The following is a 23,345-nucleotide window of genomic DNA, read 5'->3' as shown; positions in this document are numbered from 1 at the left end:
TTCCGTATCATTTCTGAAACTATCAAATGACTTTGACTATTTGGTTAAGCAAGTCTCCCCTCGTAATCCTTATTTAAATTTTTTCCTGGACCATTCTGGCATATTATTTTTCTGGATAACTTTAGAAGAATTTTACTTAAAAAAAAAAAACAGAAAATTAATTCAACTGGATTTCATAGTAAGGGAGGGCTACTCTAGACTGGGGTTATCTGAAACATTTTATGGACAAGGTGGGACTTACGTATGTCAAAGGGATGACTGGAACCCAGTGGAGCTGGGAGGTGGAGGGGGAAGGCAGCTCAGGTCAGGGAAGTAATGCAAGAAAGTCCAAGGGCCTAGAGTGTAGCTGCCACGGGCAGAAGGAGGCAGTGCCTTGTTATGGGCATCAGCTGAGGGTCTGGACACTATCCTATGGTAAAAAGGAGCAATTCAAAGTTCTTCTGTTTATTATTTCTGCAGGAGGAACATTGCCCACACTTATTCATTCTTTTCTTCGATGAAAAATGGATGGAGATCCTAGTATAAGCCTGGCCCTGTGCTAAGCATTAGAAACACATCAGCAACCAGACCACAGATTCTGCCCTCAAGGGTTTTCCAGTCTAGTGGTGGACAGCTGTACAAATAAGCTGCTAAAATAGAGAGAGAACATAACCGGGCTAAGTCAGGCTGCAGCAGGAGGGGCATCAACCAGCCCTGAAGGGTGAGGGATGGAAGGGGCAGCTACCCTGAGACAGAAAGGACAGGTGGGGTGGGGAATGGGCTTGGGAGGGTCTTCCAGGGTTCGTGATTTAAAAGCTATGCGACTCCTACCTGGGAGAGGCTTCCTAATTTAATCCTCCTTATGGTTCTGCACGAACAGTGAAGTGGAAAACGGCACCAGGCTGGAGGAGACATCCATTTGACAGGCAACTGATTTGAAAAGGGAAATTCTTAATTAACAGTTTTCTCAGCTTAGGTTTTTTAAGTTTGATGTCTCAGGAAAGCAAGCTATTGTTTTTTTGTGGTTTTTTTTAACTTTTCCACAGCTTAATGCCATTTTAATGTCACCGTTTTTCATTTGTTAGCACTTATTGAGCATCCACTCTGTGCCAGGCTGGCAGGCATCATCTGGCACTAGTGGTTGACTACGCAATGATAAATACAAGCACAGAGTAAGGTGAAAAGTAAGCGTATATGCAGGAGCTCGCTGGGCAGAGGTGGGGAGGGAATAGGAAAGGCTTCCCTCCTCAGCCCGTGCTCTGGGACCCATTTCTCCCTTGGCCACTCAGAGCCGCAGATGACAGACGTGCTGTCTGCTCTTTATTTGCTGTACCGATGTCATCTATGAAATCAGGAAGTTTTAGTTTAGTCCATTGTGTTTAGCACTACCATAAAATGAGAATGAAAGAACCCGTTATTTCTCATAATCGATAACTAATGCTTTGCAAGATTAAGGAAGAAGCAGAATCAAACTTCCTGAATATTTATGTCACTTTAAATAAGGTAGTTTTTAAATATGTATCTTTTACATAGAGAGTTTAGATGTAGGTGAGACATCTAAAGGAAAAGTATTTTAAACTGAGATCTTTTGCGTAGCATGGCTTGTTAGGCAGACTATGGGGCTGGTCACCCCAAATAAAGCCCTGTTATTAGGACAACCTGCTGAGTAGACTTGGCTAACCCACCTCAGCTTAGTTACCTTCTTGATAATTAGGGAATACATGGGTTTTCTGCTTCCTGTCCATTTTCCAAAATGTAGAATTCCAAATGACACCAATTACACATGCATACATATATATGAATATTTTATCATGTCTTAAAGTAGCAGTAGCTACCTTTTACTGAATGTCTGCTATGTGCAGGCATTGTACTAGATTCTTTACTATATTATCTTTTATATCCACCCACCAAAATAGGCATTGTTAGTACCATTTTTCATTCATTCATTCAGCATATACTTATATCTGACACCTAATATGGGTCCAGGCATTATCCCAGGTGCTAGGGATGTATCAGTGAGCAAAACGGCCCACCCCAAAACAATTCACATCCTCGTGGAGCTTCACATTTTCGTAAGAGGAATAGATGAAGAAATGGAAGCTTGAGGGATTAAGATAACAGCCCAAGATGACATGGACTGTGGTAGAGACGGAGGTCTAGCCAGATCTTCCTGATTCAAAACCCGTGTCCTGACTTCCCTGGTGGTCCAGTCAGTAAGACTCTGCGCTCCCAGTGCAGGGGGCCCAGGTTCGATCCCTGGTCGGGGAACTAGATCCCACATGCCAGCCACAACTAAGAAATCCGCCACCCTGCGTGCTGCAACTAAGACCCGGTGCAGCCAAAATAAATTTAAAAAAAAAAGATCTCCCATTCACTTTGTTATACAGCAGAAACTAACACACCATTGTAAAACAATTATACTCCAATAAAGATGTTAAAAAAAACCCCATAAAAACAAAACAAAACAAAAAATCTGTGTCCTTTGCACTATATCACCAGTTTATCCATTGGTAAAGCATATTTAAATTGCCTCAAAGTTCTTTGATGAAAAGCTTAAATTTGAGAAAGTCAAATGCCATATTTCCTTGATTCTATCAATTCCATTGATGATAAAACACCACACACATCAATTTAATGACAATTTAGGGGGGATAGAGTGGGAGTGGAATTTTGCTAATGAACAGAAATATTTTAATTTACATCCCAGTTCCAGAAACATTAACATGTGTTTGTGTTATTTTTTGAAGAAAACAGACACAATCAAGGAAATATGATCTTTTACCTTATAAATAAGGAACTGAGTTCTCATCACTAAATCATCTAGAATAGTAAAGGCTCAGGCTAAGGTGGCAGTTGTAACTGCTCAGTTGTTTAAGCCCCTTATGTACATCACTGCAGCAATTAGTGCAAATAAATGTGAATTATGCAGACTTGAAATAGTACAATAGGAAATATTAATAAAATCCCCCTTTATGCAAAATATTGAAATTATATGAATTTTACTTTAAGTTTTTTCTTCGAGGAAATGAGCCATAAATTAAGCAGTGTGTATTTGTGTGATATCTTCAGGAACACAACTCTTGCGTAAAATTCACCCACCCCTGATTTCGGTACTGGTCAAACCACTGGCTCCTGTATGCATTTTGTTCATCTGCCATTTGGCTGTCGGGATGATTGAGGACCTTGTCATCGGGGGTGTCAAGGAGCAAGGGAGCAATCTCTGCCTGCCTTCCCCTCCTCACCATTCTCATTCAAGTCATAAATGGCTCTGTACTGAGACACGTTCCCTCTTGCAAATCTATGTCAGCCCTTCCTCTCATAGGGTTACAAGATCCCAAACAGGGAGCTAGAGGTTGAGACATTGGGTGGAATAAATGATGAGCCCTTTGGGTGTCTCCCCTCTTTTTCTGTATTCTGTGTAGGTGTGCACCGGGATATTTTGGAAATCCCCAGAAATTCGGAGGTAGTTGCCAACCATGCAGCTGTAACGGCAACGGCCATTTGGGCAGTTGTGACCCCCTGACGGGAGGTAAGATCGACTCACACGTCTGTTAACCTACCTTTATCAAACTGGTATAAAATAGCTGGCAAAGAAGCCAAGCAAACATGTTCAGCAGCCACATACACAATTCCAGCTAACAAGTTGTCCCCTTGTTTTGACAAAGTCGGGAATGCTTAGGTAGTATTCACAGGTTTGGTGAGTAACTTACTTCGAGTAGGTTTTTTTTTTTTTAGGTAAATTGTTTTTAAAACGTCACTAATTGTAGCCAAAATAATTTCAGACCCTATTTTGGTGATTTTTGCTGAGATCTCCCCTTGACATTATAAGGGAATCATCTCATCAGCTTCCTTCATGTATGTATCTGAAGGAGTCAGAGTGCTCTTTCTATTAAAGCAGTAACTGTTCTAGGATGTGGGTGTATAATTGAGATGGATTTTACATACCAAGAAAAAAAAACATTAACTGGGAGTTAGTATAGGTTCATTAGGAAAAAACGAAGTTGGAAAAACAGGAAGACTCTCTACGTCCTTCTTTGATGGAGAATATTAATGTGGTTTATCAGGAAAATGCCATTGATGTAGTGCAATGCCAAATCCTTAGATAAAATCTCTCATCTTATAGACAAGATGAAGAACTAAACCCTGGACGTATGGATTAGATCCAGTCAAGTGACTGTTTCCAAAGGAACGCAGAGTAAATGGAGCCTTATCAGTCCAGAACGAGGTGTCTGTTGTCATGTTTGGGGCTTCATCTGGGCTCCATCTTGTTCAACATCGTAGACTTGAATGGAAATATAGAAGACCTGCCCCCCCAGTTATCAGGTGACACAAAGTTGGAGGAGCTAGCAAATGCCTCCTATGACACATTTAGAATAAAATAGGGCCTCAACAGCCTGGAATGAGGAGCCAGTTCTAACCAGACAAAATTATGTTGGGGTACGCGTGGAGTCGGTCCTATAGTTGAATGGAAAAAAAAATAAGTTTGTGATAAATGAGACGTGGCTAAGGTTTCAGTCAGCGGTGAGTTCAATATGAATCAAGAGGGTAACGTGGCCCCTTAGACACCTTGTACTCTCTCCACTGAGTTCTAGTGTCCAAAACCAGGTGGCCTGCCATTGTTCCCTGGTCCGCCGCCCATGCAAGTCCCCACAAGGGGCCCGTGTCTTTACAAGGCAATAGACAAGCTACAAGTTTGTTCAGAAAGAAGATGAGGCTGTGAAGGGACTTAGAGCCCTGTGACATGAGGAAGGACGGACAGACCAGGATGGTGGAAAGGAGACTTGGAAAGGACGGATCTGAAAGGCACATGTGTGGGAGAAGGGTGGGTCTTGTTCTGTGTGGCTTAAGGGGTGGAGAACTCACATCCAGGAGTGGAAGCTAGAGGGAGATCTATTTTAAATCATTCTGAGGAAGAAGTGTCAAATGTTTAAAGACGAGAAGCACTGGTTTAAAAGGAGATGAGTTCTACTGTCACTGGAGGTGTTCAGGAGAAGTTTCGGCATCAGACACGTCGTTAACTCGTGAGATGAATACTTTTGCTAATAGCAAAAGTAACCAACCTAGAATGAGGATGGGAACTCTTTGTTCCAGAAATGGAAGAAAATGCTCACCTGTGAGACACGTTTGTTCCTGTGAGCTTTTTTCCCTCTTTTTCATTCTTTCTTTCAATTAATAACGTCCAGATTCCTTGGTGGTCAAAACTCAAACTTGTTGAGAGAATTGCACTGATAAATCAGTCCCCTTCCTAAGCCAAGTCCCCCATATGCTGTGTTTGCAGGAGTTTGTGAAGGAAATAAAACCATGTTTCCTGCCTGTAAGGCATTTACGGTCTAATTGAGGAAATTAACGTGACACAGCTATATGTCCATATAAGAGTGAGTAAAAGATTTTTTTAAAAAGGATGAGTAAGAGAAACCTATGATTACATATAATAAAATGTCTACAAAGATACTGTGAGGAGACACTTATCGTCTTTGAGTGGTAGGATCAAGGATAATGTTTTATCTCATTTTGCTGCTTTTCCCAAATTTTCCATAGTGAACTTATATATATATTTTTACAATTAAAAATAAATGTGGTTCAAAACGTATGTGTGTACACACAAGGTGTGGCTGCTGAGAACACACCTGAAAGCCTCCCTGTAGCATGTCTAGGAAAGTTTCAAGCTTAGAGTTTTCCTTTAATAAAGTCAGATGATTTTTCACAGGAAAATGAGAGGGCATTTCAGCGTAAGAATGCATGGTATGGGGAAAGGAGTAGAAGTGGGAGGAGTAAAGAATGTCCAGGGGTGACCATTAGGCTTTCCCGTCTATAGCTGAGAACCTCAATATTCAGCATATGTGAGCAGTAGGTGGTGGAGTAGGTCCACTAACTTCGTGTGCGTATCTCACAGCATCTGTCACACTGTTGTGAAATGTGCCTGTCTCCCCCATAGGACCATTAAGCTACAGGACACCAGAGACTTGCTATCTTTGTATTCCTGCCCCTAGCACAGGGCCATGGCACACTGGGAATGCTCAAAGGTGCTCAGTGTTTATTGAATGTTCTTGAATGATATTAGAAGAGACATCAGCAGTTGTATAGGAGGCTACCAAATGAGGACAACACCAGCGATTAGGAGATTTCATTTCATAAGAATGGCGTGACCCTTTGTAGAGAAGAAACTGAATATATAATCAGAGAGGCCACACGAGAAGTTCCTGTAGCAAGATTGTTGGGAGATGAGACAGCTCCCCAAGCAGTGGCACCGAGGAGGGAGGGAAAAGGGAAGAGCCGGCCATGCTGTGTGGCTGGGTGACTGAACACAAAACTAGCTTTCCCTAAAGCCAAGTTAAAAAGCACGTGAAGGGGCTTCCCTGGTGGCGCAGTGGTTGAGAGTCCGCCTGCCGATGCAGGGGACACGGGTTCGTGCCCCGGTCCGGGAAGATCCCGCATGCCGCAGAGCGGCTGGGCCCGTGAGCCATGGCCGCTGAGCCTGTGCGTCCGGAGCCTGTGCTCCGCAATGGGAGAGGCCACAGTGGTGAGAGGCCCACATACTGCAAAAAAAAAAAAAAGCATGTGAAGAGTAAGTTTAATAACGCTGTCTTCTCTGGTTACTCCTCATTTCAGACTGCATAAACCAAGAACCCAAAGATGGTGGCCCTGGAGAAGAATGTGACGGTGAGAAGAGAAATGGCCCCTCCTTTCCAAGTTGTGGGGTTCAGCTTAAAATCCATGAGCCCTACACTGGGACACGCAGTTTCGAGTCTGGGAAAGCAGTGGTGGGAGGTGGTGGAAGGAGGGCTACTTAGAGTCACCTCCAGCCTCTGTCAACTAAAATCTGTATGATCTCGTGCAAATGACCTTACTTCTTCAAGCCTCGGTTTCATCATTTGTCAGATGGTAAAACTGAGGTTGGTAATAACTATGCCAACCTCATAGAGCTGTTGGAAAAACGCTTATAAATCCCTTATCATGATTCTTGGTAAATAGCAAGCACTCAATAAATAAAAACTATTTATTACCCTTTTCCCACATACAAAATAAGCAACAAGTTGAATAGAGTCACCATTTCTTTTTTTGCCCAGTTTTATTGAGATATAATGACATGCAACATTGTATTAAAGTATATAACATAATGATTTGATATATGTATATGTTGTGAAATGATCACCACAATTAACTTAGTTACCATCCATCACCTCACACAGTTACAAATTTTCTGTCTTGCATTAGGAATTTTTAAGATCTACTCTTCTAGGAACTTTTAAATATATAATACAGTGTCGTTAACTATAGTCACTGTGCTGTACGTTACATCCCAAGAACTTACTTATCATATAACTGGAAGTTTGTACCTTTTGACCACCCTCACCCTTTTTCCCCATTCCACCATTTCTTTGTCAAATGCCCCCTGTCTAGAGATCTCCCTTTTTCAGAATCTGCATCTTTCCCGGGGAAGTCCAGGATTGTGATTTTTGCCTGTGATGGGCTATGTGTGTATTAACTGGGCGGCACAGCTCTGGGGCTCTGTTTGCATTCCTGTGGCTCCAGCCCACAGCACTTGTGCCTTTGATTGCGGCCCCCACAGATTGTGACAGCTGTGTGATGACGCTCTTGAACGACCTGGCCACCATGGAGGACGAGCTCCTCCTGGTCAAGTCTCAGCTGCAGGGCCTGAGTGCCAGCGTGGGGACCCTGGAGCAGATGAGGCACTTGGAGACCCAGACCAAGGACCTGAGGGTAAGTACTCTGTGGGTCCAGCATGATGCCTGACCCAGAGCAGATACTTGGTGAAGAGAGATGCTGTGTGAACGAATACTCCTCACGTGAGAAAGGGGGGAACTTGACTCCACTTAAGGCTCAGGGAGGCTGTCCTCCTTCCTCTGATCTAAATGAAGATTAGATTTTTACTGATGAAAAGTACCAGTGAACACACAAAACTAACACTTCTAAGTGAACATTCCTTACATACTGAATGTTTCTGGGCTCATTCTTCTCATAACTTTAGCTCACTGTTTTGCATTTGGAAGACTCGTACGAATTTGAGTACAGTTGTTATTAATTCTTCTTTAAATGTTTGATGGAATTTTCCAGTGAAGCCATGCGGGCCTGGGATTTTCTTTGTTGAAAGTTTTTTTTTTAATTGAACTGTAAGTTCAATTAAAAAATAGATATGGGACAATTAGGATTTATCTATTTCTTCTTGAGTGATATTTAGTAATCTGTGCCTTTCAAACAATTTTTCTATTTCGTCTAAATTACCAAATGTATTGCAATACAGTTGTTTATAATTTTTCCTTATCCTTTTAATATCTGCAAAATCTGTAGTGATGCTTTCTCATTCATTCTGGTTATTGGTCATTTGTGTCTTATCTCTTTTTTTGATTATTCTGGCTAGAGGTTTATCAATTTTATTGATCTTTTTATTTCATTGATTTCTCTCTGCTTTTATTCAGTTTTCAATTTCATTGACTTCTGTTCTTATCCATATCTTTTCTTCCTTCCGCTTGCTTTGGGTTTAGTTTGCCATTCATTTTCTAGTTTCTTAAGATAAAAGCTTATTTACTGATCCAAAACTTTTCTTAATATAAGCATTTAGTGCTATAAGTTTTCCCCTAAGCACTGCTTTAGCTGTATTCCACACATTTTAAAATGTTGTGTTTTCATTTTCATTCAATTCAAAAGATTTTCTAGGGAGCTCCCTAGTGGCCTAGCGGTTAGGATTCTGGGCTTTCACTGCTGTGGCCTGGGTTCAATCCCTGGTTGGAAACTGAGATCCCACAAGCCACGCAGCGTGGCCAAAGAAAAAAGAAAAATTTCTAATTCCTCTTGTGACTAGAACTGTATTGTTTAATTTCTGAATTGGGGATTTTCCAGATAACTCTCTGTTATTGATTTCTAGTTTAACTCTTTTGGGGTCAGAGAACATACTTTATGATTCCAGTTCTCTTAAATGTGTTGATGTCTGTTTCATAGCTCAGAACATATACTATGTACAGTTGGAAAGAAGGTGGTCAAGAGGGTATCCTAAGAAATACTAGGGCTGAAAGTGCCCCACGGGCCAGAGTCAGGCTCCCTGGGGGGAAAACGGGGGCTCTTCTGCCTATAAATGGAGGCTGAAGAAGCAACCTCAAAACTTTCCAATTCCCATTGTTGGACAATGGCTGTATGAGAACCTAAGAAAGGACAACCTTGCAGTCAGGATGTGAACAAGACTCACAAACCAGGATCTGTGCTGAAATGTGACATTCTCACTATCACCATAATGTACAAGTCCTAAGCTGTCACTATAACACCTGGTCCTGGACTGGGGCGTCTGGGGTGGGAGTAATGATGACCACAAGATCACTGGACAGGGCACAGAGAGTGCAGGGAGAAGAAGAAATCTCCCTCTTGGAAGGAGCCTGCAAACACTGTAACAGACAGATAATAAGAAAGACATGCAGCAGAAGCAACAGTCAAGTGATGAGTTCCCTTCAGAGAAAATGAAAATCATAGGACCATCTGAAAATTACTTTAAAGAATAACATCCAGGGCTTCCCTGGTGGCGCAGTTGTTGAGAGTCCACCTGCCGATGCAGGGGACACGGGTTCGTGTCCCGGTCCGGGAAGATCCCACATGCCGCGGAGTGGCTGGGCCCGTGAGCCATGGCCGCTGAGCCTGCGTGTCCGGAGCCTGTGCTCTGCAACGGGAGAGGCCACAACAGTGAGAGGCCCGCGTACCAGAAAAAAAAAGAGAATAACATCCAGTAGAAGGAACAAGAAATTAGAAAAAAATTTTAAACACCAGAAACCAAACAAGAAGAGGTAAATATGAAAAGATCTAAGTAAAACTCGTGGAAATGAAGAAATATACTCAAAGTAAAATAAATCAGTAGATGAGATAAACCCTAAGCTAGACATAGTGAAAGAGGGTTTGGGGAAAGTTTAATAAGTGCTTTTGGAATGAGGGCTGATTGTAAACCATTAGTGGCTATCGTTGAGTACATACAACAAAAACTAATGCTAGAAAACTGGTTCTTTTCCATCCCATTAGGGTAATTTTAGAGCATGGTTTGCAGGCTTAACATGGAGAGGAGGGGGGGAAGTCTTTATGTTTTCAGAGAAAAAGAAAAGCCACTTGGGTTACTTTGATGTCATCAGTATAACCCTGCATTTTTTCAATGAAGGGAAGGCAACCAACATTTTGGTATCCATCCTATGTGCCAGGCTCTGTGCTAAGTGCTTTCCTTACGTCTCACAACATCCTATGAGGAAAATAGTGTTATTTTTATTTAACAGGCCTGGAAAAGCTAAGTAACGTGCCCTCAGTCACACAGCTAGTATGTGGTGGGTCCAGAAGAATTCAAGCCAAGGTGAAATTCCTTTTTTTTTTTTTTTTTTTGGCAGCTTTATTTGCAATAAGCCAAAATCAGAAACATCCCAAAAGTCTGTCAGCAGGTGAAGGCATAAATAAATGACTGTACATCTACAAAGTAGAATACTAGTTTGCAATAAATTGTAATGAACTACTGATGCATGGGTGAATCTCAGAATAAGTACTCTGACTGAAAGAAGCCAGACCAGGGAAAGTTCATATCCTAATGAGTGTGTGCGTGTTTATGTGTGACAGTCATAAGTTGTGCACAGTGCTAGAAAACGAAAAGTAATCTAATAGTGTGTGTTCCTGGTGATGGGGAAGGAAGTGTCAGGGAGAATCGGGGGGAGGGGCTACAAGGGGCATGAGGAAATGTTTCTTATCTTAATTGTGGAGACAATTTCATGGGTCATGTGTCAAAGCATATCAAATTGTGTACTTTAAACACGTGCCTTTTGTTGTATGTCCATTATACCTCAGTAAAGCTTTTAAAAAATCAAACGAACAAAAACAGAAAGAGCCTCATTGACCTGTGGGACAACATCAAGTCACCAAACCTATATGTAATTGTTGTCACTGAAGAAAAATGAAGTGAGTAAGGGGCAGAAAAATATTTGTGCATTAACGGTAGAAAATGTTCCAATTTTGAGGCAAAACTATTAACTCACAGCTCTAAGAAGTCCTGAATTCCAAGCAGGATACAGAATAAAAGTCTTACTAAAGCCCACCGTTAATTAATTGCTTTAAAAACAAAAATAAGTTGACATACTTAAAAGCAGGCTGAGAATAAAAAGATGCATTACAGAAAGGGGAGCAAAGGTAAGAATGACTTTTGTCTTCCTGTCTGCAAAAATTAAAAATAAAACATCTGAAACAATCAGGGCATTGTTGCACAAATTCCAGTTTGTCCCCTAGTGCAGATTATAATAAAACAGATTAGTAAAATCTACATGTGTTAACCTGCTCTGTGAATGTAGAAAGTCACAGGAAGTTGTAACCTTTTTTTGACAAAATAAAAGAGTATCTACTCAGGAAAATGTCAGTCTGTTTTTATAGATTTGTGTGAACTTGAGAAAAGTGTAAAAAAGATCCAACAGATAATTTTGTTCTCTGTAACCTCTGATGTCTGGGATTGGTGAGGGTTTTGAAAGTAGGGTGATTGATTGTCAACGATTATTCATACACAAGATGAAATTCTAAAGACCATGCTTCACCCACTATACTTCTTATACTTCTACTAACACTCTTTAGAATGATGTGCCTTATTTGCCTACAACAAAAATAAAATAGAACTATCTTCTTGCAATATCACACAAACACTATGAAAATTCAGTAGGAATATGTATGAGAAAGCAACTAATTTTTTGGACAGTCGTATGTATGTGGCATTTTATAATGCATTAGCCCACTTACCACTGAAAACAACCCAGCAGCTTAATATTATAATCACCAATATACAGATGAAGGAGATAAAGTCCAGTGAGCTTATCTATTAAGTGGTGAACCTAGGGTGTGGACCTGAGCTGGAAAGCCTGTGTTCTTTTACCCAACGCTGTTCTCGTGTGCAAATAGAGATAATAATTTTGCTTTTTCTTGTAAAAATTCTCAAGGTATTAACATATTTTTTCCCCAAAATTGAAAATATTTACTCTTCTAGATATTATATGAGGCAATGTCACCCTCTAAAAGTAATGAGGCTGTTGAGTTCCTCAAAAAGGACAGGGGACCAGGATTTGAGTCCTGAAGCAATCAGTAATCACCTGTACTGCTGTGGCATGGATGGGTCACCCAACTTCTTTGGGCTTCTGTTTTCTCATTTTTTTCCTATTGAATAAGGGTATTCCATTAAATGAGCTACAAATTTCCCTCCTGCTCTATAATTCTTTGAATCTAGTGAGTCCCTGAATAGAGTAGCCATAGGCACTTCTTTTTAGTATTAGCAGGTAACATATAGGTTAAAAATAACTGAACAATTCTTTATAATAGAATCTAAACCTTAATACGTCAAGTAAGTGACATCACCCTCATTTCTATAAGGTTAAATCGTTAATTCAAGTAAAGTATCTCTTGTCTCTTCATGTTTTTAAATTTTACTACTTTATTTTAGAGCCATATCGCAACTTACATCAGAAATTTATTCTTCATGTGGCCTATTTCAAAGAACCGTATTTTTTTTCTAAGGATCAGCATTGGTCTTGCTAAATGAAGCTTTTCACATCATCACCAGGTTTACCAACTTGGTAAGACTTCCCTCCAAATTTCTACTCTAAAGTGAGATTAACTTCGTATGTTACTTTCAGAGCCAGTTGCTCAGCTACAGTTCCACCGTTTCAAATCATAAATCAAAACTGGATGGCCTGGAAAAAGAACTGAGTAACTTGAATCGTGAATTTGAAACTTTGCAAGAAAAGGTAATGTGTTAGGTCAATAACATTAACTTTTTTTTTTTTTGCTTTCAGAATACTGTTAGTTTTTTCCTCCCATCAACTCTTACTTTTTGCTCATCAATTTGTTTTTCATATAGGTTCAAATAAATTCCAGAAAAGCTCAAACATTATATAGCAATGTTGATCGGACAACCCAAGGCGCCAAAGAGCTGGACACAAAGATTAAAAATGTCATCCGGAATGTGCATGGTAAGAAGAGTTACTCAGCCCAATTAAACATCTTTTATATTACTTTGTAGCCTTTGTTGTACAAAGAAAAAGTTCAACATTATGAAAAAGAACCTGTAGTGATACTAAAAAACCAATATGAACCCTCCATAAAAATCTCGGCCTTTTTTTTTTTTAGTAGTCTGCTGGAGTCCAGAATTCCCAGTCCAATAAACTGCTTGATGTTTTCCAGTTCTTGTGAAGCAGATCTCTGGGACAGAAGGAGAAGGAAACAACTTGCCTTTGGACGATTTTTCCAGAAAGCTGGCTGAAGCGGAGCGCATGTTGAGGGAACTGAGGAACCGCAACTTTGGGAAGAACCTGAGGGAAGCAGAAGCTGAAAAAAGAGAGGCTCAGCTTCGTAAGGACCCTCCCAAATTCTTGCATACAGTCCGTTCTAATTGGTTTGAAATACGGTGTGCAGAGTGCAATATCTAGTCACCGGTGCCAGGTGGAGGGGCTCATCCTTTCAGCGTATATTACTGGTAGAGGATCACGTGGTGAAAGTAGGTAGCCCCTTCAGATTACTGAGAAGCCGTAGGACAGAACAACACTTTTTTAATTTATGGAAGTATAGTTGATTTACAATGTTGTGTTAATTTCTGCTGTACAGCAAAGTGATTTCAGTTATACATATATATATACTTTCTTTTTCACGTTACTTTCCATTATGGTTTATCACAGGATATTGAATATAGTTACCTGTACTCTACAGTAGAAGCTTGTTGTTTATCCATCCTATGTATAATAGTTTACATCTACCAATCCCAGACTCTCAATCCTTCCCTCCCTCCCCACTCCTTGGCAATCACAAGTCTCCTCTATGTCTGTGAGTCTGTTTCTTTTTCATAGATATGTTCATTTGTGTCATATTTTAGATTCCACATATAAGTGATATCGCATGCTTTTTGTCTTTGTTTGGCTTACTTCGCTTAGCATGATAATTTCTAGGTCCATCCATATTGCTGCAAATGGCATTATTTCATTCTTTTTAAAGGCTGAGTAATGTTCCATTGTACATATGTACCACATCTTCTTTATCCATAGAATAGAATATCTTACCATCATGCAAAAAAAAAGTTTCTCCTTAGATATTAGACACTGATACCTCTTGTTCCTTTTTAACTGCATTTTCATTCTTCTTTCATTCATCTCCACTCAGCTCTCTCATATCATTTTTAATGATCACCTTATCACCATTGAGCTTTTGAATCATACATTGATATTAGCACTACTGTTACCTCCAAAAATGAATATACTAGAAATTAACTGAATATATCTAAAGGTTTGGGTTAGGGGAAAAGCCTCATTAGCTCAAAACTGTAAGAAATAATAATTTGGTGTATATTTTCCCAAATACTGACCTTTATTCTCTAGTAAAATGATGTATCAGTGGTTACAGATAGTAGCAGTTCTCTTTTAGCATTTGTATTGTTTAAATTTAATATTAGCCTTGGCTTTTAGCTGCAAGGAGACAGTGTTAGTAGTAGAAGGAGCATGTACTTTGTGCTCTGCAGGTCAAGTTCAAGTCCCAAGGCTAAAACCTTGTCACCCAATTTCTCAGGCCATCCATTTTCCTATCTGAAACATGAGGATGATAATTACTGTTTTCATGTGGTTGTCGCAAAAGTTAAATGAGACAGTGTGTGTATAACATAACATAAATGCTAGTTTCCTTTCCTGTTCCCTTGCAAGTTCGAGGAAAACCATGAAGTGAGTAGAAACTCAATTCTCCTTCTGTAGTCTTTATAAGTTAGCTTCCAATGTACTCATCTCTCAAGTGGAAAACAAAAAGGTGATGTATTACAGTGCTGACTCGGATAAGGAGCTGGCTGGAAAACCACCAGGTGGAGAACAATGGGCTTGTTAAGAATATGCGAGATTCTTTAAATGAATATGAAGCCAAACTCAGTGACCTCCGTGCCGCGCTACAGGAGGCCAGTACCCAAGCAAAGCAGGCCACCGGCCTCAACCGAGAAAACGAGAGGGCTTTGGAATCCATCAAGGTGAGGTCACGGTCAGAATCTGCATGGTTTGGTTAATGACGAGGATGAGGGAACAGGAATCTTCATCGTTAATAAAGTGGCAGAGCCAGGCAGCTGTCTGTTCAGGAAACCCTAATCAAATAGGAGCGAGGCATTAAATGCAAAATCGAAGTAGTTGCTACTCCTCAGCGGCCAGAAAAGTTTCTGAACTTAAACCACAGAGAAAGCAGAGCAAAGCGCTTCACCCCCACCCCTGGCTGATAGAGTGCTGGACCAATAATGTTGCCAAATAGGTGAGAAATTAATATTGTTATAATTAATTCAAAGGGTACAATGTATGCTCTAAATAACTGACTTTTTGTGTCATATATGTAAACATCATTATCAGAATCACCAGCAAAGGCATTTTAAGCCATTACTTGCTTCATAGGAAATAAGTCAAAATACAGGCCACATGCAGGAGTTGCAATGAGGATTTAAAGCTCGAATTCTATAGCGTGTATTTCAGTGGCGAACACTGTAGGCTAAAACAACAACCAAAGTGTGAGGGGCTATGAAATGACAGTAAGATCAAAGTGGAATAACATAGGACTGAACACCCCCCCCCCAAAAAAAAACGCAAGAATTTCGTAAAAAACAATGACTAATATCTTCACTGATGGTAATAGGGTTAGCTCCCAAAGCCTCTTCAGGTAGTAACACCTCTGTTGGAAGTCACTGATTTTGCCAAGGGGAAGGGAGCAGGGTCCAATTTTACAGGTCCCTGAACTCAGGCAGCCTCCACCCTGGCATCCTGAAGTCCTGTGTGTTTCCTTATTGAAGTGTCCCAACATCTTCACTGGGACCGGCATGTAGAGTGTGCTGATGGTTGGTGCTGATTCCCTTAGTTAAAATCCCTCGTTCTGATCCACTAGCCAGAGCTTAATTATATATCCACCTCATGGGCCTGGTTGAGCCCAGTGTAGAAACCTTCTCCAATGTGACAGCGATTGTTTCATTGGCATGTTGTCTGTGGAAACTACACACCTACACAACAAATTGAGCTGATGTCTCATGGCTTTGGAGTTTCCTAGATGACCTTTAAGTGCAAGAAGACATTCTGACTCTGAAACTACTTCTATGCTGTTGTCCAATAAATATGCCTGTGCCTTCTGACGATACATCATGAAGCTCACAGACATTCTTTTTATTCTCTCCAGAGACAAGTTAAAGAAATGAATTCCCTCCAGAGTGACTTCACCAAGCATCTAGCCACTGCAGACTCTTCCTTACTGCAAACTAATGTTGCCTTGGAGCTGATGAGTAAAAGCCATGAGGTAGAGGCAAAACTGTTTCTCTGGAAAATCAAAAAGCATTTAAATTATGTTTCGAGGAAACTATGAGATCGGCTAACCAATTTTTTCTCCAATATATGTCTTTTAGGTGGAAGAAAATATACCAGATGGTTAAGAGTGGTTGTCCCTTGCGGGGGGGGGGGTGAATGATGTATCTTCTCTATATCTATCTCTATTATCTAATTTGCCTGCAGTGAGTGAATGTTGCTTTTGTGATAACGAAAAAAAATGTGGTGCTATTTTTAAAATATCATTTTCATCTCTAAGATGAATAAGGTCTGAGGATCTAATGTAAAGCAATATGACTCTAGTCATATACATATACATACATATACATACGTACGTATACATATACATACATATACATATGACTCTAGTCATATACATATTCATATACAACACTATATTGTATAATTGAAATTCGCTAAAAGAGAATTTAAATGTTCTCACCCCCACTCCCAAAAAAGTTAAGAGGATAAAATATGAGCTGATTGATGTGCTAACTCAGTGGGGGAATCCTTTCACAATGTATGCGTATATCAAATCATCACTTCGTGCACTTTAAATACCTTACAATCGTATGTCAGTTATACCTCAGTAAAGCTGAAAAACAATTAAAAAATAAAATAAAATATCAGGCATACATTATTAACAGAAGACATTTAGGACTGGTAAAAGATGGACAACATTTCTTAGCAGCCCATTGGTCATTTTGAAAATATCTTCTATTATCGCTATTTCTAAATCAGAAAAAAGGTATTTTGGTTTAGTGCAGCTATACACTAATGAGAATAATGAGCTTTTATAAAATCTATCAAAGTGGGTACCCACCATATGGAAAATGTTCAAAATGGTGGTAAAACTTGGGAGAATATTATCAGTGTCAATATCTCAAGTAACCAAGGAATAATTGGTGCGCTGAGCGGGCTCAGAAAACAGTTTCTCATTGTTGCTTCCTGGAAACGTCATTTACGACAGAGGTCAAGAAAATGGCATATACGTGCTTTGCTTAAGTTGACACTACCTCTTGTTTACTTGGAAAATATAGGAATATGAAAAACTAGCTGTCACCTTAAATGAAGCAAGACACGAACTAAGTGACAAAGTGAGAGAACTTTCCAAATCGTCCAGTAAAGCATCCCTGGTGGGGGAGGCAGAGAAGCATGCGCAGTCTTTACAGGAGCTGGCGAGGCAGCTGGAGGAGTGAGTGGCTGGCCTGACGGGTCTAACTGCAGGGGCCGCTGGAGCCTGGTGGGAAGGCCTCTCAGGGGGAGTGGGGTCTCCAGACCGGGTGGAGGGCGGCACCCAGGGCCCAGTTCCGAACCCGACCAGCCGCAGGGGCCTGATTCCCAGCTGCATCTTTGGGGCAGAGCTGCAGAGCTTGCAGCCCCAAGTCTCCATCTGTCAAATGAATCGGGAGGTTAGGGGGCTCAGCTGCAGGCAGGGGGGCCGCTGGAGCCCTCTCCTGTACCATTTTCTAGGATCAAGAGGAACACCAGTGGGGATGAGCTGGTACGCTGTGCCGTGGACGCTGCCACCGCCTATGAGAACATCCTCAATGCCATCAAAGCAGCCGAGGATGCAGCGGACAAGGCCACCAGCGCGTCTGAGGCTGCCCTCCAGGTGAGCACCTGCACTGGTACCTTCTCTCCAGGCACTCTGGAGACGACTCATTTTCCTATCTTCTTTCTGCGTGCACCAAGGAATAGAAAAAAGCATTATTTTAGACCAGAATTTGTTATATAGAATAGACTCGAACTTGCTCTAGATATAAGTCATTTCTGTATATACTTGGCTGTTTGATAAATGTAGCCCACTTTTAAAAATCATTTGTAAAACCAGATAGAAATCACACTGATTATTGATTTTGAACCATGAAAGTGTTATACCCTGCTTCTTACCAGATATGTTTTTATGCTGTGACTGAGTATTGAGCATTAACATTTACCAAAGAAGAGAAATTTTTGTACACAATTTTATAACCATTTATTTCCTGTCATTTGTCTTACACCTGGGCATGTCTGTGGAGTCCTATGGTATCTTAAATGCATCATATAATATTCCTAGGTCTAAAAATAAAGAACAAATTATTAACTATGAGAGAATTAGGGGACAGACCTCAGAAGGTTGAAGATTTTTATCTCCCGAAGATTAAAAGCCTAAAAACATTTTAGCTCTGTCCTCCATTATTGCAGAGGGTATTGTACAAGTGACAGTGAGAAAATGAGAAGGTGTCACACAATTTGTCATTATATCAGCAGAGATGGGTCCGCCTCCCTAAGCCACAGACGTCTTCTTAGAGCCCTGACTGTATCTTTTAAGGAACAGTCTTTTTAAACCTCCTCCTTACCTTCTAACCTCATTCTTTAAAGATAAGGGCTTTGGGGTAGGATGAAAACTCTTACACTATATTTCCTAAGGTGTATCACATTTAAAGCTGATAAACACTTTGCTTTCAGACAGTGATAAAGGAAGATGTTCCAAGAAAAGCTAAAACCCTGAGTTCCAACAGCGATAAACTGTTAAATGAAGCCAAGATAACCCAGAAGAAGCTACAGCAAGGTACTGAGGGTTAGGGTGGAGGCTGGGATAGTCAAAGACTTGGAAACAACCTATGAGACCAGGAGAGGCAGCCCTAGAAGCAAACGCACTTCTTGAATCTCAGTGTCCATGCAAATGATACTTTGCAAACTCATAGCTGGGATGTGTCTACCCAATATTCTAACATATACCAAATTAACTAGAACCTCATAAATCTAAGTAAATCTTGAGGCTGATAGGCCTGTTTCGGCCTGGCCTTGGGTTTGGGGAGGGGATTCTTAGTTTAATCCCGTGTGGACCCACATAGCATTGAGGTATGTACAGTGCTGCTTTCTTACTTAAGGCCCAGGTAATTAGTTTCAGGTCATTAGAGCAACTGCTTCAAAATTTCTTAAGCCCTAAAATCTTAGCAACTGAAAGTACCAAAAATCACTACCACTATGGGGCATGAAGATTTTTAAATTTTTGTCTTTGAACTTTTTCTACTTATTTAATTTGATTTTTTTAAAAAATAATTAAACCGTCTCGATCTCACCAAATTCCTCTGTTCAGAAAATGCTGTGTCTTGATTTTCTCTGGTCTCCTGTGGTCATTCGTAGCTGAGCAGCCATCCAAGCTCATAGCCCTCACTTACCTTCTTAATCCTTTCAAAGCAGTTAGATGCCTTCTACCAGTAAATAAATATATTTATTTATTTATCTTTTTTCATTTTTAAAAATTAAAATGAGTTATTACACCTCTCCCTTTCCTCATGTGCATTTCCAAGGAGCCTGGTAACACGGGCTCTATATGCTCCTGGCCTCTGTAACTGGAGGACCTGTGGGTCTAGGTGCATGCAGTGGGCATCTCGGGGATGACTGCTAAGATGCAGGTCTGCTCAATGCTGTGCAGACCTTGGCTACTTCAGGGGTCACCAATACCCACAGATGATCAAGATCTTTAGGGTAATTGCCTCTTGCTGCTTTATTTTATTTTAGAAATCAGTCCGGCTCTCAGCAACCTGCAGCAAACTCTGAAAATTATGACCGTTCAGAAAGGGCTGGTAGACACCAATCTCACGACCATCCGCGATGATCTTCGTGGGATACAGAGAGGTCAGCAGCTCCCTAACCCACTGGACTTGGCTTCTTTTGTCGAGCATTTTAGATACTTACCCCTCCCTGTTTGTGTGTGCATTAGATGACATTGATGGTATAATCAATAGTGCAAAGAGCATGGTCAGAAATGCCAACGACATCACAAATGATGTTCTAGATGGGCTCAACCCCATTCAGACAGACGTGGGAAGAATTAAGGATACCTATCGGAGCACCGGGAGTGAAGACTTCAACAAGGCTCTCACCGATGCAGATAATTCAGGTAGCAGGCATTCTCTGCCCTGGACATATTATCCATTTTCTCCATCAGTATGTGCTTTGGTCAGTTTTAATTTTTCCCTGGTAAAGTCTGATCTTAGAAATTAAAATACTAAAAACAACTTCACATAATCCATTCAGAGAGTATGGCTATTCTGTTAGTGAAAAGGACCAAGTAGGATTTTTGAAAAAAATCCATGAACATTGCTATTGATTTTCCCTTTTATAGAGTGGAGATATAGGTCCCTGAATTATGAGGAATTGAATTATTATTAATATTAAAGATCAAAAAGCAAAGATTTATTTTTTATAGTGGTCAAGAAAGATGATTTGATATCTAGATTGCAGAATAAGATCCATGATGTATTTATATAGAAATATGTATAATATATATTTCTATAATATAGAAACTGTATTACCTGATTCTGAGTCATCCTGTCCAACGTTTGGGACCCAGACATACCACTTGACAAGTACTATCAATGAGAACATCTGTATTTAACCTTTTCTCAACTCACAATGATAAATTTCTGTTTTGTAATCTCACCAACAGTAAAGAAATTAACCAGCAAACTGCCTGATCTTTTGAGCAAGATTGAAAGTATCAACCAACAGCTGTTGCCACTGGGCAACATCTCTGACAACATGGACCGCATACGGGAGCTAATTCAGCAGGCCAGAGATGCTGCGAATAAGGTGGGTGTGTCCCCACATTGCCAGGCACCAAGGCTCATTCTTTGATAAGTTACTCCATTCATTAGGAAAGGAAAGGTATCTATGTGCTCAAGAACTGGTTGTCTGTCTTTTTATTTATTTTTTGGCTGCGTTGCGTCTTTGTTGCTGTGCGCAAGCTTTCTCTGGTTGAGGCGAGCGGGGGCCACTCTTTGTTGCGGTGCGTGAGCTTCTTACTGTGGTGGCTTCTCTCGTTGCGGAGCATGGGCTCTAGGCGCGCGGGCTTCAGTAGCTGTGGTGCGTGGGCTTGGTAGTTGCGGCTCACCGGCTCTAGAGCACATGCTCAGTAGTTGTGGTGTACGGGCTTAGTTGCTCCGCAGCATGTGAGATCTTCCTGGGCCCGGAATCGAACCTGTGTCCCCTCCATTGGCAGGCAGATTCTCAACCACTGCGCCCAAGTCCCCTGGTTGTCTTTCTTGCCATAATTCTTTGGTTGCTCCCAATGTGCAAGTTCATTTCCTCCTGTCATCCTTCAAAAGTACACGTCATCTTCATCCCTTAGATGATCTGGTACATCAAGGACCTGGAGCAGTTTCCTTCTCACTGACTCATGCAGACAGGAAGCAGGATTCTCCTCCAGGCTCCAGTTGGTAAAGTGTTATTGCAAGTTCGAGTAAGGGTTCTGTGATTGGAACGTGCAGATGTGATACTGAACAAGACCTACCTTCTCATTTTAACTTGGAAGTTGTAGAATCCACTTTTATTGAGGATGGAGGAATGGTTCCTACCAACATGAGCAGTGTTCTGAATAGGAGATTACAGCAATTTTCCTTCATTGGAAAATTCCATCAGCCTTTCTAATTTTAATCTAACATTATTTACTTGAATTCCTTACGCTTCTCCCTCACAATTTGTCTTATCCTAAAATAATGTAAATGAAATATCTTGTATTTTTCAGCCACCTCCCTATGAGATATTTGGAGATAGAGAGTTGGAAAGCCAAGTCAGAATATCACTGCCCTGGAGGCACCATGGTTGATTTCCAGGCTCAGTATTACGTCTTTTGAGCCTCAAAAGCTGCCTTTTCTTTTAGGAAAGAGAATGACTCCCAACACAAAATTTTTAGCAGAAAAACAAAGAGCCTAAGGCACAGTTTGGCAGAAACTACCCTCTTCATACCCATACGCATCTTATAAAAAGCAAATGAAAAAGCATGTTTCTAGCTTTTGCCCTTCTGTGTTCATTCACTGATTTACTGAACATACTCTGAAGTGTATAAATAGTACAGTGGCTTAGAACTGGTTAACCGAGGCAGACTGCCTTGTTTTGATCTCTGCTCTGTCACTTACGAAAATAAGACTAGTTACAGTTTATAGATAAATGATATTTAGTAAAAATATTAAAACACACATGAGAAGCAGGGCATGGGAGTCCAAATCCAGCATAGTGGTGACCTCTGAGAAGGGAGAGCAGACTGGGAACAGGGTGGGATACATGATGGGATTCAGTCATAGCAGTAATGCTTAATTTCTTAAGAAGGTCGTGCATATGCAGGTGTAGTCTCTTTTTTTGTGTTCATAAAATGTTTTTTTTGAAATTTATTTATTTTTTATACAGCAGGTTCTTATTAGTTATCAATTTAATACATATTAGTGTATATATGTCAATCCTAATCTCCCAATTCATCACACCCCACCACCGCTTTCCCCCCTTGGTGTCCATACTTTTGTTCTCTACATCTGTGTCTCTATTTCTGCCCTGCAAACCGGTTCATCTGTACCATTTTTCTAGGTTGCACATATATGCATTAATATACGATATTTGTTTTTCTCTTTCTGACTTACTTCACTCTGTATGACAGTCTCTAGATCCAGCCACATCTCTACAAATAACCCAATTTCGTTCCTTTTTATGGCTGAGTAACATTCCATTGTATATATGTACCACAACTTCTTTATCCATTCGTCTGTCGATGGGCATTTAGGTTGCTTCCATGACCTGGCTATTGTAAATAGTGCTGCAGTGAACATTGGGGTGCATGTGTCTTTTTGAATTATGGTTTTCTCATGGTATATGCCCAGTAGTGGGATTGCTGGGTCATATGGTAATTCTGTTTTTAGTTTTTTAAGGAACCCCCATACTGTTCTCCATAGTGGCTGTATCAATTTACATTCCCACCAACAGCACAAGAGTGTTCCCATTTCTCCACACCCTCTCCACCATTTGTTGTTTGTAGATTTTCTGATGATGCCCATTCTAACTGGTGTGAGGTGATACCTCATTGTAGTTTTGATTTGCATTTCTCTAATAATTAGTGATGTTGAGCAGCTTTTCAAGTGCTTCTTGGCCATCTGTATGGCTTCTTTGGAGAAACGTCTATTTAGGTCTTCTGTCCATTTTTTGATTGGGTTGTTTGGTTTTGTAATATTGAGCTGCATGGGCTGTTTATATATTTTGGAGATTAATCCTTTGTCCATTGATTCATTT

At 40.6% G+C, this 23,345-nt stretch overlaps 1 protein-coding gene across 1 annotated transcript in view; it reads left to right on the top strand.

Moving 5' to 3' along the window:
• LAMA3 (laminin subunit alpha 3) overlaps positions 1 to 23,345 on the top strand; it is a 241,953-nt gene that overhangs the window by 177,582 nt on the left and 41,026 nt on the right. Inside the window, exons 42-55 of the mRNA XM_079943103.1 lie at positions 3,402 to 3,508; positions 6,589 to 6,639; positions 7,550 to 7,701; positions 12,618 to 12,728; positions 12,842 to 12,953; positions 13,165 to 13,332; positions 14,781 to 14,977; positions 16,156 to 16,272; positions 17,339 to 17,493; positions 17,772 to 17,913; positions 18,750 to 18,852; positions 19,809 to 19,925; positions 20,011 to 20,190; positions 20,740 to 20,882. Of these exons, the coding sequence (XP_079799229.1) occupies positions 3,402 to 3,508; positions 6,589 to 6,639; positions 7,550 to 7,701; positions 12,618 to 12,728; positions 12,842 to 12,953; positions 13,165 to 13,332; positions 14,781 to 14,977; positions 16,156 to 16,272; positions 17,339 to 17,493; positions 17,772 to 17,913; positions 18,750 to 18,852; positions 19,809 to 19,925; positions 20,011 to 20,190; positions 20,740 to 20,882 (1,855 nt within the window). The remainder of the gene's footprint in view (positions 1 to 3,401; positions 3,509 to 6,588; positions 6,640 to 7,549; positions 7,702 to 12,617; positions 12,729 to 12,841; positions 12,954 to 13,164; positions 13,333 to 14,780; positions 14,978 to 16,155; positions 16,273 to 17,338; positions 17,494 to 17,771; positions 17,914 to 18,749; positions 18,853 to 19,808; positions 19,926 to 20,010; positions 20,191 to 20,739; positions 20,883 to 23,345) is intronic.

Source organism: Stenella coeruleoalba (genome assembly GCF_951394435.1).
Source record: "Stenella coeruleoalba genome assembly, chromosome: 14".
Taxonomy (NCBI): Eukaryota; Metazoa; Chordata; class Mammalia; order Artiodactyla; family Delphinidae; genus Stenella; species Stenella coeruleoalba.
Note: the sequence above shows the minus strand (reverse complement) of the source record. Positions and strands in the feature narration are given on the sequence as shown.